This window comes from Botrytis deweyae (assembly GCF_014898535.1).
Source record: "Botrytis deweyae strain B1 chromosome Unknown BDEW_001, whole genome shotgun sequence".
Lineage (NCBI taxonomy): Eukaryota > Fungi > Ascomycota > Leotiomycetes > Helotiales > Sclerotiniaceae > Botrytis > Botrytis deweyae.
Window position 1 is genome coordinate 1,967,760 of NW_024066208.1, and position 17,220 is coordinate 1,984,979.

General features: G+C 43.4%; 5 protein-coding genes across 5 annotated transcripts; 3 read left to right on the forward strand and 2 right to left on the reverse strand.

Moving 5' to 3' along the window:
- Window positions 1–1,669: 1,669 nt before the first annotated feature.
- On the reverse strand, window positions 1,670–5,938 carry EAE98_000586 (uncharacterized protein; the record flags this gene model as incomplete). The annotated part of the gene is made up of 1 exon (XM_038948204.1): window positions 1,670–5,938. The coding sequence occupies one exon, from the start codon at window positions 5,936–5,938 to the stop codon at window positions 1,670–1,672; it is 4,269 nt and encodes a 1,422-aa protein (XP_038815881.1).
- A 2,004-nt stretch (window positions 5,939–7,942) lies between these two features.
- EAE98_000587 (uncharacterized protein) lies at window positions 7,943–8,761 on the forward strand (the record flags this gene model as incomplete). Its single annotated transcript, XM_038948205.1, has 1 exon — window positions 7,943–8,761. The coding sequence occupies one exon, from the start codon at window positions 7,943–7,945 to the stop codon at window positions 8,759–8,761; it is 819 nt and encodes a 272-aa protein (XP_038815882.1).
- Window positions 8,762–10,961: 2,200 nt separating this feature from the next.
- EAE98_000588 (uncharacterized protein) lies at window positions 10,962–13,512 on the forward strand (the record flags this gene model as incomplete). The annotated part of the gene is made up of 6 exons (XM_038948206.1): window positions 10,962–11,076; window positions 11,136–11,159; window positions 11,214–11,289; window positions 11,321–11,335; window positions 11,398–13,302; window positions 13,395–13,512. 6 exons carry the CDS (start codon window positions 10,962–10,964, stop codon window positions 13,510–13,512), a joined length of 2,253 nt encoding a protein of 750 aa, XP_038815883.1.
- Window positions 13,513–14,072: 560 nt separating this feature from the next.
- Window positions 14,073–14,832, reverse strand: EAE98_000589 (uncharacterized protein; the record flags this gene model as incomplete). The annotated part of the gene is made up of 3 exons (XM_038948207.1): window positions 14,073–14,633; window positions 14,689–14,747; window positions 14,811–14,832. 3 exons carry the CDS (start codon window positions 14,830–14,832, stop codon window positions 14,073–14,075), a joined length of 642 nt encoding a protein of 213 aa, XP_038815884.1.
- A 565-nt stretch (window positions 14,833–15,397) lies between these two features.
- Window positions 15,398–16,453, forward strand: EAE98_000590 (uncharacterized protein; the record flags this gene model as incomplete). Its single annotated transcript, XM_038948208.1, has 1 exon — window positions 15,398–16,453. The coding sequence occupies one exon, from the start codon at window positions 15,398–15,400 to the stop codon at window positions 16,451–16,453; it is 1,056 nt and encodes a 351-aa protein (XP_038815885.1).
- Window positions 16,454–17,220: the final 767 nt, after the last annotated feature.

A 17,220-nucleotide genomic window follows, 5' to 3' on the forward strand; every position in this document is an offset into this window, starting at 1 on the left:
TAGCGAAGGAGTGCTGTCGTTAATGTGGTTGGGGTGTTTGGACGGGGTCCTCGGTCTTCTCTGTCTAATATCTGGTCTGATCTTCCTTCTTCGTACCGGAGTATGGAAATATGACGAACGCATTTTCGATCAAATCACAAAAAAGCATGGCGATGGCGATGGTGATGGATATTGGCAAAGGGGATTTTTTGAGAAGGGTTAGGATTTCTGCATGTTGTTTTCAAGTTTCTTTATTGCGCTTTCTTGTATTTCTCCTTTCGGTTTGTGTGTGTGCTCGCGATGAAGTTGTCTTTACCTTGTTTCGGCTTCTCCAGCACTTTGTGTCGAATACTTTGCGTCTTTTCTCCTGTCTTTTTTTTTCCTTCGTAACATTTCTGGGAGAAGGGAAAACACATACTAGCATTCAAGCATTTATCGTTTTCTTTACTGATACGGTAATTGGTTAGTTTGGGTGGGGGTGTAGGTGGATATTTAGGACATTTGGGGCTGGGTTGCTAGAAGGTTTGATCGTTTGATCGCTGGGCTGGGGGTACTTGGGCATGGATGGGGTGGACGGATGGATGGATGGTGGTTTATTGGATGGGTGTGGACAGTCTGATGACGGTCGATGGTTAGGGGATGGTATGCATGGACGGATGGATGGATGGATGGATGGATGGATGTGATTAGGTTGTTATTATTTCTTTCATTGTAGCAAGCTTACTTTTCCTCGTGTCTACTCTTTCTGTTTTTCGGTGGTGTGTTACGATGTGCGTCGATTTCTATTGTGTGGTGGTGGATGGAGGTGATGGGATCTAGAGGAGAGGAGTGAATTGCTGGATTGGTAAAATCAGTAGTATAGTAGATAGGCTGAAGGATGCAGATAACACTTCTCGTTTTTTTCTGCTTCTCCAATGAATACATATGGTTGAAGTTGAACTTTTTGGAACTTTATATCTCGCTGTGATGGTGACTTTTGTGATTACTACTACACACTACCTACTATGATTGGTGTTCTTCTGTGAACTAAGAGAGATTTTCGGGTTTCTTTTTAACGATGTAGTGAGTGCTTGTGAGGACGGAGTGTTTTGATCTAGGTAGTTTGGTGGTTATGGAATTTGAGTTGAAGGGGGAATTCTGAATACTTTTGAGAGATTGAGATTGAGATTGAGATTGAGATTGAGATTGAGATTGAGATTGAGATTGAGATTGAGATTGAGATTGAGATTGGAGATTGGAGATTGGAGATTGGAGATTGGAAGGTTGGAAGGTTTGAATGAAGAGAGTGAGTGTGTGGTATTTCTTGTAAATTGAAGGCTGAATTGGATGAATGGATTATTTATTGATCCTGGGCTTCCAGGGTGAGGTTTATATGTGCTGGTGGGAGATGTGCTGGTGGAAGATGTGAAGGATGGATGGAGATTGGGATGTATTACTGTGTTCTTTTTTTGGTAGAGTATTATTGGGGTAGGGTATGTATGTTTTGTATTAGGATTGATAATCAGGTAGGTATTCAGCAGTGAATTATTCATATGGATATTCCCTATAGTACAATAGATATCTGACAAAAAAAGGTATGTGGATGTTTCTTTTCTGTTTTTTCACCTGATATAGTATAATAGCCTCAAGCTATTCATGTTTATGTATTTCAGAAGATCAACTTCCTTTTCGCCGAATCAAACTCATAAATTCACAGCCAAGGATCATCTTCGAATTCATTTTCATCTTCCCATTCCTCTTCTCCCTCCTGCTCCTCATCCTCATCCTCATCCGCATCACTCTCCTCCGCCCTCCCCAAAACAACCTGTTCCAACCTCTGCATATTCATCCCCGTCCCCTCCCACGGATCCCCCTCACTCTCCGCTTCCTGGCCCTCCCCATCACTCATATACATTTCCTCACTGCTCGGCTGCAGATTCTCCCCCGTCAGCGGATCCACATAGCCCCAGAGCAACATCATCATGATGTGTTCTTTGAATCCCAATTCTCTGCGCGTCGCTTCCCGCATCACGAGCTCATCGATGCGCATGAGATGTTTGGATCCTTTTCCCCAGCCCTCAAGATGCGCGATCCCGATTTCATTCGCGGGGACGTCGAAAAGTCCGAGATGCAGATCGGGGGCCGGGGTGAGGGGAGTGTAGGAATAGCGTACGCTGTATTGGTACAGTTCGTAGAGATCTGTAAAACCGGTTCGAGTTAGTAATCGGAAGAGCGGGGTGAGACCCCGCTGGCCGAGCATCAGTTTGCGGAGGAAATCGGAGCCGGGTCCGTCGGTGGGACAGTTGAGGCGCATGTCGAGTTTCACGATGAAGTGTTGGATGTTGTAGAGATCGTGGTCGGTGAAGAAGGTGCGGTTGTGGATTAGGCGGACGCGGTCGAGGGTTGTGGAGAGGTCCATGAGGAACCAGACTTTTTTGAGGGAGTGGTTTGTACCGGGGGGACAGCGCAGACGGTGGCGTGCGAGGGAGGCGAGGATGTCGCGGACGACGCGGCAGCGGTGGAGCACCATTTGGTGGTATTTGAGGCTGGGGACGCGGCGGATTTGACCGGAGGAGTGGAGCGTGCCGAGGGGGTCGGGGATGCTGAGCTCGCGGTAGAGGTAGAAGGGGTAGATGGTGTAGGAGTAGGGGGCTTGGTGTTTGACGATGGATTTTATGGCGTGCGCCATCCAGTGGGAGAGGATGGTGTGGAAGGGTCGGCAGATGGAGTAGAGTGTGAGGAGGTTCTTGGGGGAGAGGTGAAGCATGAATTCGAGAATTATTTCGGGGGTGAGGAGGAGCGATTGGAAGATGTTGAAGGGGCCGGGGTTGCGGAGAGAGAGGTAGGGTGCTGGTCGGGGGATGGCTTCGATTTCTTCTTCGGAAGAGGGATGGGAGGGATTTGGAAATGTGGCCGGGAGGATAATGCCGGTTGCTGCGAGCTCAGGATCTGCGGTGGCGGATTCATGTTCAAGTTCGGAGTTATTGGGATATCGTGTGGTGTCGTAGCCACCCAGTGAAGGATTCGTGTTCTCGTAGAAATGATCGTTATTATCTTCTTCTATTTCCTCTTCGTTCCCGAGAGGCTGGAGACCCAACCCCTCAGCCCATCGAGCCGTTTCTGCAGAATCTCCAAACAGATAATCTTCAACTCCCGTTTCCTTTGGAAGTTCGAACACTTTACCTTTTCCTTTCCCCTTATTCTTCTCCTTATTAGCATATTTCCTAGCAACCTCCTGCTCATCCAATTCTTCATCTGATTCCGCAGCTCTCCCCTTTCCTTTCCACTTCTTGACTGGTGAGCCTTCATCGAGATCCTCCTCTGAATCAGCAGTTCTCGCTTTGCGTTTCCCTTTACCGGTTGACTTTGGATCGAATTGATTCGCATCATATCCCTCAAAGTGCTCAGCATCATCAAATAATGACTCGACATCCATCGATTCAAAATCCCCATCAAAACCAAATCCTGGAATTTCCCCTCTCTCCTTCGCTTTCTTTCTAGCGAGTATTTCTTTCACCTTCCTCGCCATCATTGCTCGATACTCCACTTCTTTTCTTCTCTCCTCATCCTTATCTAATTCTGGCCCGTGAGTTAATGCCTGCTTAACCCATGTCGGGACTCCTCTTAACTGTTCATCTTCCTCCCCTTCATCTTCAGTATTGTCCTCATCGTCTCCCTCTTCTCCACTTTCCTCCATAGCATCCTCCCCTTCTCCCCCATCACACCAAATTCTCTCCCCACCACCATCCACATAATAAAACCCCTTCCCATCCCCATGAAACAACCCCTTGCATCCGCAGTTCCCCTCAACAATTTCTCTTCTCTCTGCCATATCCCAATCTCTAATAACCCCATTCTCATCAAACGCACCCGGAGCAGTACTCCACACGCGATTTCCAGGCCCAATAATCGGAGGAGGCTTATTTCTCGCTTCGAAGGGATTGATCTCGTTACTCGGAAAACGAGGTGGTGGTCGTGGAGGCGAGGGCGGCATATTTGCGGGTTGGGGGATGGAATAGATGTTTGGTGGTGGAGAACGCATTTCCTCAGCGTGAATAGACCAACCGTCGGAGTCAAGTTCGCTTTCGGATTCTGCGGTTTGGTTTTCTTGTTGTGGGGGTTCGGATTGCTCTTGATTCTGTTCCTGTTTTGCGGTCTGAGACTGAGACTCAGTACCTGTTACCTCCTCTTGCTGTTCGTCGTCTTCCTCGTACTCTTCAATTGTTTCTGGGGGTGGAGCTGGATGGGAATTTTGGTCAGCGTTGTTACTTGGATAGAGATGGAGAGAGCGAGGGGAATAACCATGAAAGGAGCTGTACTCAAAAGGTTGACCGTGGTGATGGTATTGCTGTGTTTGACTCGCATAACCATCGTGATGATATTGCTGTGGTGGACCACCATTGAATTCGACAGGTTGATACGAGAAATCCAAAGGTCTATCCATGCCTTGATCCATCGATGGATGAAGTAGATCACTTGGATGAACCAATGGATGGCCTTGCTGATTTTGCATACCGTAATGTGATTGGAAAGTTGGAGGACGAAAATGTTGGGTAATGAGAGGTGGAGGACGAAGTTGCGAGTTGAATTCTTGAGCTGGCAACTTTTGACTTGCAACGACCTCTTGTTCCGAGCCTACTGGTATGAAAGACACATCATCTGGATAATGCGAGTGACCCTTGCCTACGAGGCGATAGTCTCTTGGATCCTGACCAAAGATCGGTCCTCCATGATCGGAGGTAAGAAGATAATTTGGTGATACCTCTGGAAATGAAGATGTATCTTGTAGAGGAGGATCATCATCTCCCTGGGGATTTTGATACTCTTCAGGCGGAGGAAGCTCAGGCAAACCTGCTTCTGCTCTGAGTCGGGCTTGTTTCGCGTAGAGATGCGATTTGAATGACTCAATTTGATCCAAGAAGTTTTGGATATCCTCACTGCATGTAATCTTCCATTTGTCCAACCCTAAACGTTGCATCATTGTAATGACGCCTTCTTGCTCGCCCGGAGTTAAGTGAGAGATACATGATCCAGGTAAGATATTTTCGATAATATGACATTGAACAGGCCACATTGAGCGATGTGTGTCGAATCCATTCCAGTATCTTTCTTCGGCTGATCCACCCTTCTTTCCGGGAGCACGACCGGACGTTCTGTTGTTTTTGTTTGAAATATTCCCTTGTCTTGCAGAAGATGAACTTTGCACTTGGTCGCCAAGTTGATTTCGCACCTGACTTGTGTTATCATAAACTGGACGAAAGCGACTGGATCTCAAAGAACCGGGCTTTGGCTGAAAGCTCAAACAATCGCTCACTTTGGTGAAATCTTCTTGGTTCCTGTATAAATTTCTATACGTCTGAAGATTATTGGATGGGGAATGAGTAGGATCTTCTTGGTGCTGCATACCTGCAGGAGACACATACTGCTGGTTGATGTTCTGTGTAAATTTCTGAGGTTGCATATCAGAATTTCCAAAGCCATGTTGTGTATCCATTCGAGTTTGATCCGACATGCTCTGGAAGCCATAATCAGGATGACCATGATTATTGAATTGAGGATCTGCGCCAAATTGCAAAGCTTGAGGAATGGGTTGGCCATAGTCGTTGTGTGAAGCAAGAATAGCGTTCATGTGACCTTGAAGATGTCCACTGTTTTTCAAAGGATGGAAGGAAGTGCTGGGCTGACTGTGTTGATATGGTTGACCATAGGATTGAGCTTGTGCACCACTTGAAATTTGGTTGATAGGGGTGAATTGGTTTTGGTAAGAAGAGTTTGGTCGGGGAGTAATTTCTGGATCGGCAAGTTGAGACTCAAAAGATGGTTGATATCCTGACGTCTCTCCACTGTCTTCCATCTGCTGGCCATGGTGAACTCGATGATGGTTGTCGGATTCAATTGCTTCTTCGTAACTGCCATCGCGTTCCTCAAATTCTGAATAGTTTGTGCCAAATGAGATGCCAAGACCGTTGCTGTAATCCATCTTGTATGACTTGTCTAATAGACAGTTCGAACCTCGAGGTTGAGGTAATTTGTGTTTGGTGAAAAAGAATTTATTGCACAGCAATTAATATTTTTTCGAATGCAGAACTCAAGAGAAGAATTACAGAAAGTTTTGAGGCTTGTTGTGTGTGGTTGAAGACTTTGTTCTGTTTTGTCTTTTTGAGAACTTGTTTGTTTATCCTACTGAGAATATAATTCAAGGTCACGAGAATGTTGCCCGAACTGATAGAATACGCTAGTACAGAATGAAATGAGTATGAAAAGTTTTTCAATGACCTCGGACTTCTCAGTTTCGTCTGTTTTCGATTAGTAAATTTGAAAAGTGAATGTACTGAAGTTCAGTGTTCACATTGGCCAATCATTGTTTCCCCTGGAAGTTTCACTCGAGCTTCGCCTAATTGTTTCTTCCTTCTCTATCATAACATGAAGATGAAAGACATCAATCATACTTAACCATATGGAGTTTCAAACAAGAAATAGTGAAGTAAAGCTTTCCAAGGTTATCCAAGGTTGTCCAAGAATGGGACATTCATCACAATTATGCAGAGCCTGTATTTACATGTCTACAAGTCTTTTTTGGCTCTGTTAACTGGGTTCTCAGTTCAGCAAGACTCTGGCTTCTATTACCCAGGTATACTGCATATTCTAACCATCTGTGGAATGTGTGTACTAGAACTATAGGAAATGTTACACAGATCCATCTGCAAGTGATCTCAGTAGCTTTCTTGATTGTTGCATATTTTCTCGTCAAGTTTTCAAGTTTTTTCGTCTTCCTAGCTGTGGGAAGATTCACTGATTCGAATCAATACAGTAACAGCCCTTAACCTGAGACAGAATTAACGGGAAAATTTCTGTCAGTCTTCATTTGCAAATTGCTCTCAATCACGACCTCGGGAGGCCATTCATCCTTGTGAATCTCAAACAGGTTCCCCGCTTTCCCCCTTCCTCCTTCCTCCATCAAAGAAAGCCTGAATGAAATCACATACCTTATCCAATTACCTATCAATATAACAAAACTCTGCTGAGAAATCAGCTGTCTAAGATCAAATCAATCAACTAGATTGAAAAGATTTGAGGACTTGAAGTGAGGGGGTAGAAGAGCCAAGCAGCTAAGCCGCCTTTGTCATCTGATTTCTTTGCAGGTAGGTCTCTGCTGCTGATACGCAAAATTTCTCAATTTCTTAAGCATCCTACGTTATGCATTGAGAAAGCGCTGGTGAATGTACGTATCTGGTAGTATGCAGCTTGTTAATTGATCTGCCCCTTATCAACTATGAATCTACCAAAGCTACCAGAGCAGTAGTTCAACGAACACTACAGACTCAACCTGACTGCTGCTGATAGCCCTGGTACATCTTGCCATTAAACTCCCCTTCATGCATTGGTATCTTATGACTATCTGCGATGAAAATCCCAGAAAGAAACTGAAAAGAGCTTGGAATTTTGACAATCAAAGTTTAGCTGCTTGTGAGGTCCTGATACATGTCCAGGCAAAGGCAAATATCCAAATCAAGATGCCCAATCCAAATCTTGTAGCAAAGTATCTCCTTATCGTTTTTGTGTCTTTGTTTGTGGTTGCAAGATCATTCAAGAAGATTGAGGGATAGTATCACCTGACACTGTCAGATACATGGGATGAAGTTCAGTTGTTTGTTGAGAGAGAAGTTCCCAGGTTATTTGTTGCTATCATCGGAGTTCTCATGATTCCCTCTAGCAGGTGAGTGGAGGACATCATTTGCAGCAAACAAGTAAGCAGAAATGTATTTTAGATTCCGAAATATTAGGGGGTTGACTCTTGTCCTTCATCTTGACTTTCTGTCATCTTACCATCGATCTGCCGCTCCAGCAAAGAACCTTCTTGAGGCCCCGAAAAAGAGATCACAGCGAAGATTTGCTTACTAGCTGAGAATCCCGCCTTCGAAGAGTGTAGCCGCTTGTCTATTACTCATGAGTTTGCTAATCTGGATTCAGTGAACTCCTCGCAATGTCTTCACTACCTCCGAAAGCAAGTGATCCCGAATTTCAAAGTACAGAATCGATGCCAGCATTTGACTTGCTTCCTACCGAAATGCATCTGCGTATCTTTGCGCATTACTGGTCTTTCGGAAGTCTCAAGTTTGAGAACGCAGTAGAAAGGCGTGTGATGGATGTGACGGATGAACGTTATGATAGGATCAAGTCCGACGATGTTCGGAGTGAGATGGCTCTCCTTTACGTCAACAAAAAGATACACGACAGGTTTGAAGACTTTATCTATGGCCAAGCTAGGCTTCGACTTCGTTTCTGTATCGTGCAGGTATTTAAGCCTGAGCTCAAATCATGGTTGGGGGAACCCTGGAAGAATATGTGGCCGCCTAGTATGCTCGTCGACGACGTAGAAACGGTCCTACGCACGTATTTACCACTCTTGAGGCGAGTCCGAGATGTCCGAATCCATATTGAATTCCCATACCACAAAACAGAGGTTCCAATCAAAAAGCAGCAACGTTATAAACTTGGACAACTCAGAAAATTGACTGAGGTCATCACGACTTCGTTCCCAAGTCTGGAATTGCCAGGCATAGGCAGATTAGAGGTCGGCTTGCATGCTAATAATTCGTCTTCGGAAGATCTCGAGGCGCTGATGCCTATCTTCCACATGAATGTTGCTCACAAGGAGTTATTTGAACTAGGATATAAAGAGAGGACAAACTTTACAATCGGTAGGAGGGATCGCGAGGATCATCGAATGAATTTTGAGAACGCAAGAGGTAGATATTACATGTCGATTGGTAAAATCATTCCTTTTATTGAACCAAGTTAGTATGTCCCTTCAGAAATGCACAACTCCAAGGCAAGCTGTCATTTCACGGCAGTTGACATATGTCAGCGATGCATGGCTAATCTGTTATCAGCTTCGGATAAGTCGTGTGAAGACTTCCAAAACAATAGACATGATTCTTCCATCGATAGCAATATTCCATTCAACGGTAAGGACGAGGTGCTATCCTGGACCAGGTGCAGAGTTTGGGAGCAAGTCGTACATTCAGGTTACTGGAATAAACGTGCCAGAGATCGTCGCGAGAAGGCACTGTTTCGTGTATCTGGAACAGGCAATTTTGCATTGCCATTGTACTGAGGCCGATTTGAATCATTTGGCCAAAACCCCAAAAATAGATTTTAGCCTAATGAAAAAAGAAATTTTAGAATCTGTATGATGTATTTATAGAAATCTTATAAAGACAAATAGAATTTAATTTTATTAAAGACTTTTTATAAAAGAAATTATATCGTTGAATAGCCCTTAGAGTTAGCTTTATTCACATATTTTTAAATTTCATTTCGAAATTTTCTATAAAAAGTATATTAATATTTAAAATCTATTTTCAAATAGTTTTCCTTATAATACATAGATTACTTGAAGATAAGCGAAATAAGCTTAGTAAGAATTCCTTATTTCAAGTTTATTTCGCTTAAGTTACATAACTAATATAGCTTTAATCAGTTTCTATAATATTTAAAGAAAACAATTCAACTCAGTATACAACTTTAAAGGAGTTAATGAAATAAAAGAAAAAGAGATTTAATTATTAATTAGAAATCAAGGAATCGATTAATATATTTCTTTTTCAATTATTTCAAAAATTGAAATTTATATTCAATTCTAACTACTTTTATTATATTTTATATTGATACCTTATACATTAGGCTTGATGACTAATCAGTTCTTGAATAATATTATCATTATTAAATCTTTTAAATCAGTATACAACCTTAAAGAAATCAATAAAATAAAAAGAAAAGAAACCTTTTTATTAATTAAAATCTAAGGAATCGATTAATATTTTTTTTTTGAATTATCTCAAAAACTGAAATTTATATTCAATATGATACTATTTGAAGAATAAAAAATTAGATTCTAAAGGTTGATTATTATTCAGATTTATTAGAATACTTTTAAATTGAATATAAAATTCAATTTTCAAGATAATTTAGAAAAAAATATATAAATCGATTCCTTGAATTCTAATTAATAATTGTGTTTCTTTTCTTTTCATTTTATTAATTCCTTTAAGGTTGTGTATTAAATTGAATACTTTTTTTAATATAAAAGCATACTACTAAATTCTAAATATGTTTTTAGCTTAAACGAAAATCTATTTTTGGGGTTTTGGCCAAATGATTCAAATCGGCCTCAGTAATTGGCGCAAAGATCTAGATGAACGGTGTTTGCTTTTTTGGCACACAATGAATTGGGAGGAATCGAGGTCCTCAAGACGAACAAGATTTTGACGGCTACATCAGCAAGTGGATGAGTGACTTTGACATAGCGATAGCTTTTTATAGTAGGTGGTGGCCAAGCAGTTTCAATAAATCACAACAGTCAAAATGATATATATATATATATAGAGAGCAACAGACCAAAATCAAACCACGATCCAGAAAGAGGGTGATCATCGTCACCAAGTCTAATTCACGAACTATTCTCGATTCTTGGCCGTTCATGTCGTCGATTTGGATTCATCAACGGCGCACAAGAAGTTAGGGAATTTCAAGTAGTATGTAGCAGCCGGCGGTAAGTTGCGCATTCATAAAGCTTTCTTGTAGAAAAGATTTCATTTGCATCCATTCCAGCGCTCAGTATATGTTCTTCTAGAACACAAGATAGAGGAAGACTCGATTGATTGTGAATTGCTTCACTCAAGTACACCCACAATAAAAGTGTCCATTACAATTTAAATGAAGAAGAAAAGAAGAAAAAGGATAGAAAATTTCCGAATGTGAAGAACTTTATAGTGTGAAATATTAGTCATCTTGGGAGAACCAATCATGATGACGGGGAACGGGATTAGTAAATTCCACGATATACGCTAACAAGTTACATCCGAACGACGAGAGCTTCAAATGAATTTGGGGTAAAGAAGTAGATAATTAATCAATTGAAGGGTCTCCCCTCGCCACCTCTTTTGTACTGCGGAGTTTCTTTCTTTCTTCTTTTCACACCCAGATCCTACATACACACCATGCTGAGGTCAACGTTATCGAGATCCGCTCTACGAAGCAGTAGACAAAGTTTATATGTTGCAAGAACATTCGCGACTACAAGTAGAAGACAGGCAGAGGTTACTCTTACTGTTGGTAAGCAGCATTGGATCTGCGAAAGACATCACAGAGGATTTGGCTAATTTCTATACCAGATGGCAAACAAGTTTCTATAGAAGGTATGCTGGGAATGATTACAACTGAGATAGGAAAAAGTTGTTGACACGCCACAGCTGGTTCTGCTTTAATTCAAGCATGTGAGAAAGCAGGAGTCACAGTCCCAAGGCAAGCTTCTACTAGAAAATCTATGTGCTGAAGTTTTCTGCTAACACTTTCATAGATATTGCTATCATGAGTAAGTCGACACGACTGCGCATATTACGAACCAACCCCACTGATCCGAATGTTTTACTATAGGAAGCTTATGATTGCTGGAAATTGTCGTATGTGTCTAGTTGAAGTCGAAAAAGCACCAAAACCAGTTGCATCATGCGCATGGCCGGTACAGCCCGGCATGGTCGTCAAGACCAGTTCACCCCTCACACACAAAGCCCGAGAAGGAGTTATGGAATTTTTATTGGCCAACCACCCGCTAGATTGTCCTATTTGCGACCAGGGAGGAGAGTGTGATTTGCAAGATCAATCTATGAGATATGGAGCTGATCGTGGTCGATTCCACGAAGTTGGTGGCAAGCGTGCCTCTGAGGATAAAAATATTGGACCCCTCATCAAGACTTCGATGAACAGATGTATTCAATGTACAAGATGCATTCGATTCGCAAACGACATTGCTGGTGCACCGGAACTCGGATCGACTGGACGTGGAAACGATTTACAAATTGGAACATACCTCGAGAAGAACCTGGATTCCGAAATGTCTGGAAATATTATAGATTTGTGCCCTGTTGGAGCTCTTACATCAAAACCATACGCTTTCAGAGCTAGACCTTGGGAATTGAAGCACTCCGAATCTATTGATGTATTGGACGGCTTAGGATCAAACATTCGAGTCGACTCGAGAGGTCTCGAGGTTATGCGAATTCTCCCTAGATTAAACGACGATGTCAACGAGGAATGGATCAACGATAAGACACGATTTGCCTGTGATGGATTGAAAACACAAAGACTCACTACCCCATTAATCAAGAAGGATGGAAAATTCCTTCCAGTCAGCTGGGAGCAAGCTTTGGTTGAGATTGGTGCAGCATACAAAGATTTTGCTCCAAAGGGTAACGAATTCAAAGTTATTGCTGGAGAATTAATTGAGACTGAATCTATGGTTGCTATGAAGGATCTTGCCAACAAGCTTGGCTCTGAGAACTTGGCTCTTGATCAACCATCTGGAAACGCCCCAATGCCACACGGAATCGACGTTCGTTCGAATTACTTGTTCAACTCTAAGATTTGGGGTGTAGAGGAAGCCGATGCTATTTTGATCGTTGGAAGCAACACTAGACACGAAGCTGCTGGTCTTAATGCTCGTATCCGCAAACAATGGTTACGCTCTGACCTTGAAATTGGTGTCGTCGGTGAAGCATGGGAATCAACTTTCGAATTTGAGCATCTCGGTACTGATGCTGCCGCCTTGAAGGAGACTCTGGCTGGACCTTTCGGTAAAAAGCTGGCAGAGGCCAAGAGACCAATGATTATCGTTGGTTCAGGTGTCACTGACCACGCTGATGCCAAGGCTATGTACGAGACAGTTGGTACCTTCGTTGAGAAACACGCCTCGAATTTCTTGACTGAGGAGTGGAATGGATACAACGTTCTTCAACGTGCTGCCTCAAGAGCTGGTGCTTTCGAAGTTGGCTTCACCACACCTTCCCAAGCTGTTGCCGAGACAAAGCCTAAATTTGTTTGGTTACTTGGTGCTGATGAATTTAATGCTGCTGATATCCCTAAGAACGCCTTTATTGTCTACCAAGGTCATCACGGTGATCGTGGGGCTCAAATCGCCGATGTCGTTCTTCCAGGTGCCGCATATACCGAGAAGGCCGGAACATATGTCAACACCGAAGGACGTGTACAAATGACCCGTGCCGCTACTTCATTACCCGGTGCCGCAAGAACTGATTGGAAGATTATCCGAGCAGTCAGTGAATTCTTGGGTGCTCCATTACCATATGATGATGTCGCTGCTCTGCGTGATCGTATGGTAGAGATTAGTCCTTCATTAGCTAGCTATGATGTCGTTGAACCAGTTGCTCTTAGACAATTGAGCAAGGTTCAATTGGTAGATCAGAACAAGGGTAGCAAGCCAACAGGTGCGCCTTTGAAGAAGGTTATTGATAACTTTTACTTCACAGACGTTATTTCAAGAAGGTTAGTTCACACACATCTCATTTCCCTTTTCCCCACCCTCACCCTTCTCGCCCCTCAATCGCCGGAGACACGAAAACTAACACAAGATACAGTTCCCCAACAATGGCCAGATGTTCAGCAGCAAAGGAGACAGGGAACCCAGAAACTAATTTCCTGGCCCCAGGCTACTCGAGCGAAAATCCTCGTGGAAGAGTCGCTTATGGTCCTTGATCTTGATCTGGATGGGTTTTTGTATTTGGGTTTCTTGCGTGCGTCAAACGATGGTGTTTGTGTATATATGGGTTGTAGGCAGTCAAATGAAAAAATGACAATTTAAGAAAATGATGATGTCTATTACCGGGTTTTGGGGGGTGGATAGAATGCACGATAATGTGAAGCTTATGATTGACATGAAGTAGACAAATACGTTTACCTTTTCAATCACTTTAGGGCTTAGTTTGTACTTTCAATGGGTCAGAGAACATACTCTATGCATTTTACAAATACTGTACAAAATTGCTGGAGAAAACTTGAGCCTCATTTCCATACCCTGCTATGCCTCGAGCAGAATCTAGACCCGTCTCCATTCAACGCCAAACCATGCTCATCGTATCTCATTTTGTCTGCGGCTCCAATTTGACAAAGAGCCAATTGTCGTACAGGTGTTTCCTTTTCTTCTGTGTGTCTTCGCCTCCTTCGCGAACTGACTTGTTTGCGCATCCTCTTTCCTCTTGTGTCGATCTCTGCTTTCGTAAAATAAAGCTTGGACGCAAGAGAACCCTCCAAGGAATTTATACGGGCAAAGTAAATCTCTTTCCCTTCATAACCTTCGTGTAGTAAATCCAAAAGAAATCCGAATAAAGAACCGTCTGGATCACACCCGCAAACACGGCAATTCCATCCCAGTGGCTCTCATGGAAATATCTCCACAACCAATTTGGTATATATAATGCTCTGTAACTTCCCAACGCAAAGAGATAATTCGCAGTAATCGTCTCGGCTTCTCCGGTTCTTTGGAGCAGGAAGAGTTGCGGGAGGATGGCGACGGATTCAAGCCAGATGCTGAAGGCCCAGAGGATTTCAGAGGGGGTATAGGCGTAGGGGTAGATGAAAGCGAGGGCGAGGGAACCACCGAGGAGATATTGCACGCGGAAGGTGTCGAGATTGGGGTCGTGGGTGGGTTTGAAGGAGGTGGTCATTAGGTAGATTGTGTAGCCGGAGGAGCAGAGGAAAAGGAGCTTGAAAGTGGTGTTGTAGAGGGAATCGGTGAAGGTCCAGAAGAGATCGAGGTAGCGGGTGACGTAGACGAGGAGGTAGAGTGCTTGAGATTTGAAGGATATACCGGCGCAGGACTGGAGGGGGTTAGATGGTTGGGTGAGTGGAGAGGGGAAGGGGTGGGAGACGTACGTTTGTTTGGTGCATTTTGTGGAGGAGAATCAGGATTGAAAGCAGATGGGAGAAATCCCCTACAAGCGCAATGAATCAGCTCTTGAATCTCAATGTGCGAAGATAATTGGGGGATAACATACCCAGGATTCGAAAAAGATTCATGATGAGCAAGTCAAGGGAGCTTCCCTACACATGCGCAATCGCAGACACTTTGTTTCAAGACCCAAAGGTTCAAAGAAAAGAGATATAGAACCGAGTCAAGAATCAAACAAAACAATTGAAATCAATAAATCAATTGATATAACACATTCAATCGCACAGTTGTCGTTGTAGTTGATGGACGGGATTGAGGACACGCAACTTGAAGCTTAGCTAAGTGCTAACTCTGAGTCTCAATTTAGCCTTGTAATAAGGTACCAACCAGGCCAGGGATGATGAAGTAAGGTTATTGGCGGCGGCGGATCGGAAAGCTTGGCAAAGGACGGCTGTGGATTATGTAATCTTTAGCTTACTTTTGTGGCAAGACGTCTGAGATTACGAAGCGGTTTTTTGCCTAGAAAGTTCTACTTATGATTACTACTGTATTGACATAAACTATGTATATTATTTAGCTTCTAATACCATAATACATTCTTTCTACACATACTGGGTATCTATTGCAGTCGTGCTATTCATTCGCATTGTGCTGTGAATTACAAAACTATAAGATCTGGAAATCGCAGATATCATGGAGACCAACAACGACGATATGTCTACTAATCCTCAAGATCTAGTTTCCATAACCATCACTCATCATGGCAAACCTCACATCTTCTCTCTACCCCCCACAGCAACCATCACCGACCTTTCAGATTCCATTTCAACCACCCTCTCCATCCCCCCTCAAAACCAAAAACTCATGGTCTCCAAACTCGGTCTTCTAAAACTCCCCTTCAAGGACCCTTCCCTCCCAGTAACATCCCTCACCGACAAAAAGATAACTCTCATGGGTAGCACCATCGCCGAAGCATCCTCCGTTGCCGCCGGCGCACTCGCCGCCTCGCGCAGCGTCAACAGCCCCTCTACCCGTCCCGCGCAAAAAGTCTCCGCCTACAAAACTCGAGACTGGAAGCGCGAGCAAGAAGAAGCACAATACACATTCCAAACCCTGCGTCCGCTTCCATACCTCCCCAATCCCTCGAAATCTCTCCAATTTCTGCAACGCCTGAAAGACGACGCGGGCATCAAAGCCGCGATGCGCAAACATAAATTCACCGTTCCTCTGCTTACGGAAATGAATCCCATCGAACATACGGTTTCGAATCATGAAGGTACTTCGCGCACTTTGGGTTTGAATAGGAATCAAGGGGAGGTGATTGAATTACGTCTGAGAACAGATGCGTATGATGGATATCGAGATTATAAAACTATTCGCAAGACGCTCTGTCACGAATTGGCGCATAATGTCTGGGGACCGCATGATCGGAATTTTTGGAATCTGTGCAAGGAGATTGAGAAGGAGGTGGAGGGTAATGATTGGAGGAGTGGAGGCCATGCGCTGGGGGAAGAGGAGTATTATAGTAGAGAGGAAGTAGATGATCATGGGGGGTGGAGTGGAGGGGAATTTGTACTGGGGGTTGGGGGTTCGGGGGGCGCCGAAAGTACGGGGACGAATTCGGGAGCGGCTTCGGGACAGGGGATGACTAGGAGGGAGATTTTGGCGAAGGCTGCGGAGGAGAGAATGAGGAAGGTGAGGGAACAGAGTGGTGGAGAGGGAGGAAGTGCGGGTGAAGGGTCTGCTTGAGCATAGTTTTATGGTTGAGTTGCATGTTTTTCTAAGCGAAGGCGTCCAGGATGATTGGATTTTAGCAGTTGACCAGTTTTTAAAGCGTAGCATATTTTTTGAAGTAACGCACATAGTGTCTGGTATTAATTTAAATAATCGATAGACTAATTTATTAAATTTGGCTTACGAATATTGAGTTTCATAGGATCAAGAAGTCATTCCTCTAGAATCTTTCACTGGGATGCTTTGCATGCACTATTTGTTCAAGATGTAATACAATGACAGTCAAGCTGCTTGATATTTCTAAGACAAAGCCCCCTACTTCATCTCACCCTCTGAAGCCATGGGTCACAAATCAACAATTCAAATCAAGTCTATATCGTAGAACTGAAGCATATGCGATTTATCGTCAAGAAACCTAATTCTATATACTCACCATTTCCAAATTATAAACCAGTCAGCCAGTCAGTCAGTTAGTCTACCAACCACTAAAATCCACACCCGCTCACCATCAAGATTCCTCCATCGAAGGACTAACAAAAGTCCAGAGATGAACAATCCATCCACGAGAAAAGGAAAAGAAGCGAGCAAACATCTCACTCGATATCTCAATATGGAAGTATCTAGATATCTATAAACCCCCTACTCTACTCTCGAGATATACGATCAAATTCCCCACACATGCAACGCAATGCAATGCAATGCAACGCAAAACACCACAAAATCCACGCGCTTTCTTCAAAACCGAAAGTCAAAGACTTTTGACGCCCCAGACCCATTTCAAA